Source organism: Carcharhinus amblyrhynchos, chromosome 3 (assembly GCF_965287045.1).
Source record: "Carcharhinus amblyrhynchos chromosome 3, sCarAmb.v2.hapA, whole genome shotgun sequence".
Taxonomy (NCBI): Eukaryota; Metazoa; Chordata; class Chondrichthyes; order Carcharhiniformes; family Carcharhinidae; genus Carcharhinus; species Carcharhinus amblyrhynchos.
In genome coordinates this window covers 17,053,572-17,062,825 of record NC_137326.1, presented here as the reverse complement: position 1 = coordinate 17,062,825, position 9,254 = coordinate 17,053,572, and the positions used below count along the sequence as shown (strand labels likewise).

General features: G+C 41.2%; 1 protein-coding gene across 1 annotated transcript; it reads right to left on the bottom strand.

Annotated features, from left to right (window-relative positions):
- Nucleotides 1-640: 640 nt before the first annotated feature.
- Nucleotides 641-8,590, bottom strand: surf6 (surfeit 6). Its single transcript, XM_080181757.1, has 4 exons — nucleotides 8,289-8,590; nucleotides 5,265-5,432; nucleotides 3,012-3,097; nucleotides 641-2,144 (listed from the first exon to the last, which is right to left on the bottom strand). The coding sequence occupies exons 1-4, from the start codon at nucleotides 8,386-8,388 to the stop codon at nucleotides 1,455-1,457; spliced, it is 1,044 nt and encodes a 347-aa protein (XP_080037883.1). The 5' UTR covers nucleotides 8,389-8,590; the 3' UTR covers nucleotides 641-1,454.
- Between the last annotated feature and the right edge of the window lie 664 nt (nucleotides 8,591-9,254).

Below are 9,254 nucleotides of genomic sequence, written 5' to 3'. Positions count from 1 at the left end.
TGTGCAGCCACAGAGGCCTGCATATGCACAGTAACTCCCTTTGTTGCTAGAGAGGCTGGCTGCCAATTTATGCCATGCCCCTTTCCTCTACAGATGAGGAACAGTTTAGTCCATTTTTTAATGCACTAAATGCATAAAATTCTAGCTTTGAAACTTGCCCAAAAGACGGGTGAGCAACTCTGTTTTCCCACCCATCCTGGACTTGGAATTTTTTTTGGTAAGACTGTCGCTGAGGTGTTTGAAGTTTGAACTTCGAACATCAGAGGATGGCAGCTGAAAATAATCCAGAGAGTTGTGCTCTTTTCATCAGCAGGGAACACGAGAGAATGGGATTGCATCAGGTGTCTCGGTGATTTGATATTTTTCCAGTCACCACTGCAATCTGAATATTGTTTCTCTACATCAGCTAATCTCAATCGATCAGATTGTTGATTTTGCTCTGCTTGCCTCGGTACCCAGTCAGGTCTGAAAGATATATGCCTTGGGGAGTCAACAAAGATTTATTTTGTGAGCTGAAGTATATCTCATAGTCAAAACTAACCTCTAAACTGAAAAAAACTCATGAAAGATCTCAAAGCTTTGTTACACTTGAATGTAGTAAATAGCCGCTGAATTAAAAACGGTGAAGAACCAAATTAGCAATAGTACAAACTTTTATTTTATACTGATGTGGGCAATGCTTCATTGTTGCAAGTTACACGGTATTGTAAGTTATAATGCAAAAGACTTCACAACTCAGTTCATCTTTTGTTTGACAGACAGGAAGAAGATCAGTTTCTCATTCAAGAGAGAGGACATTATTTTTAATCTATAGTCCCATCATCCTGATGGGTTCACTTTTTTGGAGAACTATTGTATTGATGCCAATTACAGTAAGAAGTCTCACAACACCAGGTTAAAGCCCAACAAGTTTATTTGGTGGCACAAGCTTTCAGAGTATCACTCCTTCAGGTGTTCTTCACTCCTCCTTCTCTCATCTGAAGAAGGAGTGACACACTGAAAGCTTGTGCTACCAAGTAAACCTGTTGGACTTTAACCTGGTGTTGTGAGGCTTCTTACTGTGCTTACTCCAGTCCAACGCCGGCATCTCCCATTATTGATGCCAATTACCCAGAGGCCATTAGTTTTATGCTTTTAACAGCAAGTGCTGTTCAGATTTAACAGAATTGAATCTGCAAGATGAACCAAACTCTCTTGCCAAAAACATCACTGTGAGATTTTAAACCTGATAAGACAAATAATTTATCATTTTCAAAACACTGAGATTTTTCAATTTCACCAGAAAATCTGGTAAGATATCAATAGCGCCAGGGTCAACATGTACTACAATTAAAAAAACCACTAATACGAACAACACACCATCACTGTATGCTTTACACAAAATTGGATGCACTATGGAATTGCACATATCTGAGTGCATATTTTATGGGCACATGAAAAATTTAACCGTCCGCTCAAAGGTTTGCTTTTTTCAAATCTTCAGGTAGAACACGTCCCTTCTTTCTTGCTTTGTCCTTCTTCCTTTCGATCTTAGCGTGTTTCTTTTTCATTATATTTCTTGTCCTCTTATCTTGACGTTGTTGCATCTTTTCGACGACGTGCTGTGTTCGCTTTTCCCAGGTCTTCTGCCGCTGAGCTTTGCGTTTTTCCTTTCTCTTTAATGAAGCTCTCAGCATTTCCTCATTGTCTTTGATTTTCAGGCCTTCAGCTTTGTATAAAACATTGGTCCACTTCACCTTTGCTTCGACTTTCTTTGCTTTACTTTCATCTTTGCTCTTCAACTCTTCAATCTTATTCTTCTGGGCTTCTAGCCGAGATAAGAGCTGCTTGTAGTTTTTGCCAGTCAGGGGTGTGATGCCGCCTTTAGTATTCTGCCGTCTCTCTTTTCTCCTCTGCTTTTTGTGTTTGATTTCTTCAGATGGCACGTCCACTTTATTGAAAAGCAATTGTTCTTCCACTTTCTTAACTGTGTCTTTTTTTTCTGTATCTTGAGTACCTGGCGCAGTGCTGTCCTGCTGGACAGTTTCCTGTTCTTTCTTCATTCGCATCTCTTTTCGTTTTTGTTTTTTCTTTGCCCTTTCCTGCTTTCTGCGTAGGCGTTTCTTCTCCAATGCTTCATCTGTCAAGCCTTTTGAATTGTTCTGCTGAAAAGTGCAAAAAACAACAAAATTAATGATTGAGTAATGAAAAGGCAGTCAATGGAAATCTATGAACAGTAACAAATTGGCAAACTGTGCAGTCTAATCTAATCTCTGACATCACATGGCATGTGGACAGCAGGATGGCACAGTGGTTAGCACTGCCGCCTCACAGTTCCAGGGACTCGAGTTCGATTCCCAGCTTGTGTCACTGTCTATGCGGACTTTGCACATTCTCTGTATGGGTTTCCTCCTACAGTCCGAAAGACATGCTGGTTAGGTGCATTGGCCATGCTAAATTCTCCCTCAGTTTACCCGAACAGGCACCAGAGTGTGGAGAATAGGGGATTTTTACAGTAACGTCACTGCAGTATTAATGAAAGCCTACTTGTAACACTAACAAACTTTACACTTAAAAACACATGTGACTACAATGGTTTTTGAGGAAGCTTTATGTACTGAGAAACAACAGTGGCAGAACCATTTTTAAACAATCCAAATTAAATATTTCACAATCCCACTGCATTTTAGGCCACCCCGAACTGCACTGTCAGGTCTTTAAATATCTTACTTTTTGTCCATATACTTTGAAATTCATACACCCCTGGTTATTAAACCCTTCCAGTTAGAGTAAATGTAAATATTAAACCTTAAAAATGAGCAAAATGTTACATTCTCATCAACAATATCTTATTCCGAGCCAAGTATCAATATCCTTCATTGCATCGGAATAGCAGGTTTTACTCCTCCCTCCTGTCTGAAGCAAGCTTCTTGAAGTAATCACTGTAAAACTAACCAACTGGCCAATTGTCTTTAAATTTAACTCCAAGGATGCCCCACACGTAACATTTAAGGCATTTCAAAATATCATACCTGCCCACGGCTTTCTTGAATTTTCTCGTGCAGTCTCTGACGCAGAATATTTACTGCTGAAAACGAGCTTGCCCCCACTTGGCTGACTGAGAAAACAAATCAAAAGTTATTATTTCCAATCATCTGAAATCATCCTGAATTTACATTACCTATGTGAAAGAAGGAGTTTCAAATAATATAATCCTTTCAAAAGACTTTGACAAAACATAATTTTGAGATCGAAACAGAAACAAGGAAGAAAGGAGAAGGAAGAGGCCATTCAGCCCTTTGAAATTACTCCACCATTATGATCATGGCTGGTCATCCAACTCAATAGCCTAATCCATCTTTTTCCCCATTACCTTTGATCCTATTGGCCCGGAGAGCTATATCCAGCCACCACTTGAATACATTCTATGTTTTGGCATCAACTACTTCCTGTGGTAATGAATTCCACAGGCTCACCACTCTTTGGGTCAAGAAATGTCTCCTCACCTCCAACTTAAATGATCTACCCTGAATCCTCAGACTGTCACCCCAGTTCTGGATTCCCCCACCATCGGGAATATCCTCCCTATATCTATCCTGTCTAGTCATGTTAGACTGTTATACGTCTCTATGAGATTCTCCCTCATTCATCTGAACTCTAGCGAAAACAATCCTAACCTAGTCAATCTCTCCTCAAACATCAGTCCCGCCATCCCTGGAATCAGCCTGGTAAACCCTCGAGAGAAAGAACGTTCTTCCTCAGAAAAGGAGACCAAAACCGCACACAACCCAAAAGTGCACAATCCTTCTTTACAATACTTTCAATGATATGGCGAGAGCATGAGTAGGCTTGGAGCAAAGGAAGGAAGGGAATAAGCAACAACTTCTATGTGTATAGCATAATAAAATGCCTCAAAGTGCTTCACAGGAATATCATAAAGTACAACACCGAGACAATCAAGGAGATAATGGTAAATGCTCATGAACTTGGTCAAAAAGTGAGGCTCGAGAAGGCCAAAAGGAGGAAAGCGAGATAAGAAGACAGAGAGGTATAGGGAGGGAATTCCAGAGATTGGAGCCTAGGCAACTGAAGGGAGATTTTGGGTGGCCTTCAGTTTACAGAAGGTAGGATGTGGGAGCTGAAGGTTTTGTGGCATAGTCCCTACCTTTGGGCCAGAAGCTCTGGATTCAAGTCTCACTTCAAGACTTGATGGTCATGGAGATTTATTCATAACATGGTCAAACAGAATGATTATCGGCATTTAAATCTTTTCAATAAATCTGACGGTGGCAGTAAGAGCAGCAGTGTCTCTTGGTCAGCCATACTGCGGAAGGCAATAGCAAACAGCAAACCACTGCAGTTCTTTGTCATGCACACCAATCCCATGATTTGATTTTGACTTGATTCGATTTAGTATTGTTTCTTGCTTGCTATACAGACAAAGCATACAGGACATAGTGAAAGAAACGAGAGAGTGCAGAATGTAGTATTACAGTCATAGCTACAGTGTAGAGAAAGATCAACTGAATGCAAGATAAATCCATTCAAAAGTCTGATGGCAGCAGGGAAGAAGCTGAGTCATTTGGTACATGACCTCAGACTTCTGTATCTTCTTCCCGAAGGAAGAAGTGGAACAGAGAACGTCCAGGGTGCATGGGGTCCTTAATTATGCTGGCTGTTTTGCCAAGGCAGCTGGATGTGTAGACAGAGTCAATGGATGGGAGACTGCTTTGCGTGATAGATTGGACTATATTCACAACCTTTTATAGTTCCTTGCACTCTTGGGCAGAGCCATACCAGGCTGTGATATAACCATAAAGAATGCTTTCTATGGTGCATCTGTAAAAGTTGGTAAGAGTCATAGCTGACATGCCAAATTTCCTTAGTTTTCTGAGAAAGTAGAAGTGTTGGTGGGCTTTCCTAACTATAGTGTCGGCCTGGGAGTACCAGGACAGGTTGTTGGTGATCTGGACACCTAAAAACTTAAAGCTCTTGACCCTTTCTACTTCGTCCCCATTGATGTAGACAGGAACATGTTTTCTTTATCCTGCAATAATAGTAGATGGTCACCAATACCCTCTTAGGCATGGTACCTGGAGGAAGAGGAGGAGAAAGTAGGAGACCAGCCAGGAGTGCATTGGAATAGTCAAGTCTAGAGGTAATGAATAATAATAAGAAAAGGTGCAGAAGTGTTTAACCCAAGTATCTAATTTGTGAAACAAGATAGATTACACTATCCCAGAGAATATGGAATGATTACTCATTGTAAGATGTAGTTCACTTACCTTTGGGACTTTGCTGGAGATTGTTCTTTTTCATTCCACCTTGAACAGTTTCAGGCTGATCCCCATTCACTAGTCGAACATTTTTCAGCACTTTCGCAACTTCCTTTCTTCTTTTCTTTCTCTTCTTTTTAGGTTGGGCTGTGTCTTCTGAGACATCCCTTCTAGAAACTGAAGAACAAACGTAGCCAGACATAACCAAACAGGACACGAACTTTACTAAATTCACAACTTATTGTCATTAATAGCTACATCTGAGCATTCCTATAAACTAACCCCCTCACATAAACTTTAATGTTACCCACATTATTAATAAATAAGTGAACAGCACACCCATCAGTATCCAAAAAAAGGAACTACTGTTTCAGGGAGACAATGCATCTGGATCTCAACACAAAATCCTCGTCTAGACTTGTTTTTTCTGCTTGATGTTCCAAGCATTTGAGTTTTGTTTCAGAATTCCTAAATGGTCAATTTTAGTCAATGTATTTTGAGTATTAAAATGAACTTGCCTTGACTGTTTTCACTGGATAGCCTCCAGCATTGCACCCATCAATACTCTCTCCCTCAAACAGCTTCTGAATTTGCAGCCTCCTCACAACCATCTCCAAACAAATGGTTTGGTTTGCCAATGCTAAAGTCAACATTCTCCCAGCACTACAGCTCACAAATTAACTTTCACATTACTCATACTGCATCCTGTTTATAATCAGGATGGAAAGTTTTTTTAATTCTTTCGCGGGATGTGAACATTTGTTACCCACCCCTAATCGCCTGCGAGAAGGTGGGGGTGAGCTGCCTTCTTGAACCGCTTCAGTCCACGTGGTGTAGATATGCCCAGAGTTGCTTGGAAGGGAATTCCAATTTTTTAACCGAGCCAATGGCGTATCGCTTGGAGGGGAATGTGCAGATGGTAATGATCTTATGCATCTGTTGCCCTTGATCTCCTGGGTGGTAGAGATCATGGGCTTGGAAGGTGCTGTTAAACAAAGTTTGGAAAGTTGTTGCAGTACATCTTGTGGATGTTACACACTGATGACTCTTCAACCACTGTCATGTTTATGCAACCTGAATATCCTTTTTGCTTTTATTATTTGTAAAATGTGAATTTGCAAAATACTCTGGATTCTGGAGTAAGGACAGAAAATGCTGGAATATTTTGGTCCGGTAGCATCATGGAAAGAGAAATAGCTAACTTTTCAGGTTGATCAGCTTTCACAGTTATTGATCTGAAACATTAACTTTGCAGAATCATAGAACTGTTACAGTGCAGAAGGCAGCCGCTTGGCCCAACACTTCTGTGCCAGTTCTTCAAATGAGCTGTAGGACTTAAGACCATTCCCATACACCCCTGCATATTATTTATAATAATCATCTAATGCCGCCTTGAATGCCTCCATTTAACCAGCCTCTTGATAGAACACTTCCAGACAGTGAAGGCCAAAGCCGAACCACTCGTGTAAAAAAAACTTCTCACATCATATTTGCTTCTTTTGCAAATCATTTAAAATCTGTGCCCTCTCATTCTTAACCCTTTAAGGAGGAGAAACAGTTTCTCTCTATCTATTCTGTTCAGTTCCCTCGTGATTTTGAACATCTCTATCAAATCTACTCTTAGCCTTTCTCTCTCCAAGGAGAACAGTCCCAGCATCTCCAGTCTGTGCTCATAACTGAAGTTCCTTATCCCTGGAACTATTCTTATAACCTTCTTCTGCACTTTCCAATGCTTTCACATTCATCTCAATCTGGTGTCTCGAATTGTATGCAATATTCCAGCTATACAAACTAGTGTCTTGTATATGTTCAGCATAATCTCATTACTTTGATACGCTATGGCCCAATTAAAAAACTCCAGGATACGACATGCTTTATTAACTGCTCTCTCTATCTGTCCTGTCACCTTCAATAATCAATGCACATATACATCCAGGTCCCTCTATGCTTACAATCCCTTAAGAATTTTATCACCTATTTATACTGTCTCTCCATGCTATTCCTTCTAAAATACATCATCTCGCACACCTTGACATTGAATTTAATCTGCCACTTGCCTTTGTCCTTTTGAGTTTTACACTGTCCTCCTCACAGTTTACAATACTTCCAAGTTTTGTATCATCCACAAACTATGAAATTGTCCCCTGCATACCAAAATCTAGATCATTAACATAAATCAGGAAAGGTAAGAATCTCAATATCAACCCCTGAGGATGCTCCTTCAGCTTGAAAAAGATCCATTCACCATTACTCTCTGCCTCCTAATATTTAGCCAATTTTGTATCCACATTGTTACCATCTCTTTTATTCCATGAGCTATAAACTTTTCCCACAAGTCCATTGTGTGGCACTGTATCAAATGCCTTTTGAAAGACTAGGTACACCACTTCAGAGACAGGTTTTAAGGAGAATTTTAAAAGATGAGACAGAAATGGAGAGGGAAAGGTATTTTGAGAGAAAAGGTCAATACTTAGGGAAGTGTCGAGGGATGAACTACAATAAATGCAAGTGGTTATGGGGATAGAGCCTGGGTGGGATTATGGTCAGTGCAGACTCGATTGGCCAAATAGCCTTCTTCTGCACTGTACGATTTTATGATTCTATGAAGGCTGAAGGCATGGCTCAGAATTGAGCTCTATGAAGCCACAAAAATCTCAGACGTTTGTCAGACTGGAGTAGGTCAGAGAGGTAAATGAAAGTGAGCAAAATCAATTTGGGTTAGCCTAAGTGTCCAGGATATTAGTTTTACTTTGAATGTCTAACTCAAACAATGCTGCCATGCTGTGTGGGTTTGAGCTTCACCACTGATTACCAAGAGACCTGGGTGATCCTCGCAACAATTTCTAACACATCGAATAAAAGCAAAATACTGCGGATGCTGGAAATCTGAAATGAAAGCAGAAAATGCTGGATAAACTTATCAGGTCTAGCAGCATCTTGCAGAGAGAACATTCATCTTCACTCTGTTTCCCTCTTTCTCTACAGATGCGGCCGTGAGTTTATCCAGCATGCAATTTCTAACATATGCCTTACCAAGTTTTCGTTTACGCGGCTCCTGGTCCTGGGATGCACAGATTTTGCTTCCCAGACGCTGCAAATAATTGTCTTTTGCAGCAAGGCTTGAATCAACCATTCTGATCTGAAACCAGCAGGCCAGTGGAGAGGGGAAATAAATCAGTCAGCACGCGGGGCTAAGGGAACTGGCCGCAGGTGAAGCGCTGAAATAAGTCGAGTCTTTTTAAGAGATGCAGTGGATTTTAAAAGAAGCAACCCATTATGTGTTTGAGAGGATTAACAAAACAGATTAACAAAATCAACTAGACTCCACACTGAACATTCACCTTCACGCTTCCCAAGTGCGGACCCCGTGACATCATCACTGTGCTCCCGCCTCCTCCCCTCAGGCGCATTAAGATGACATCACAGATCCAATAGCACTTTCTTCCCCAAGTGGCCAGGATGAGGTATTGCAGGATGCTAGGGCCAACAGCTCCCACGGCGAGAGTTGTCTTCACTTTTCACTCCAAGCTACACAGTACCCACTGTGCTTCTGATTATCAGTACTGCAGGGTTGTCAATCCTTCAGGATTGGCTTGGAGTTTCCAGGAATTGAAGATCAATTTCCAAGATACTGCTGTGTGCAATCTTGAAGAAATGTTTTTGCGACATCAAAAACTTTTTCTTTTTTCTCATTTGAATCAGAGAATGGCTACATGACAGAAGGAGGCCATTCAACCCATCTAGTCTGTGCCAGCAACAATCCCACCCAGGCCCTATTCCTGCAGCTCCACTTATTTATCCTGTTAACCCTCCTCCCCCCCCGCCCCTCCACCAACACTAAGGGGCAATTTAACATGGCCAATCCACCTAACCCGCATATCTTTGGACTGTGGGAGAAAACCAGAGCACCCTAAGCCCACACAGACATGGGGAGAATGTGCAAACTCCACAGAGACAGTGACCCAAGCTGGGAATCAAACTTGGGTGCCTGGCACTGTG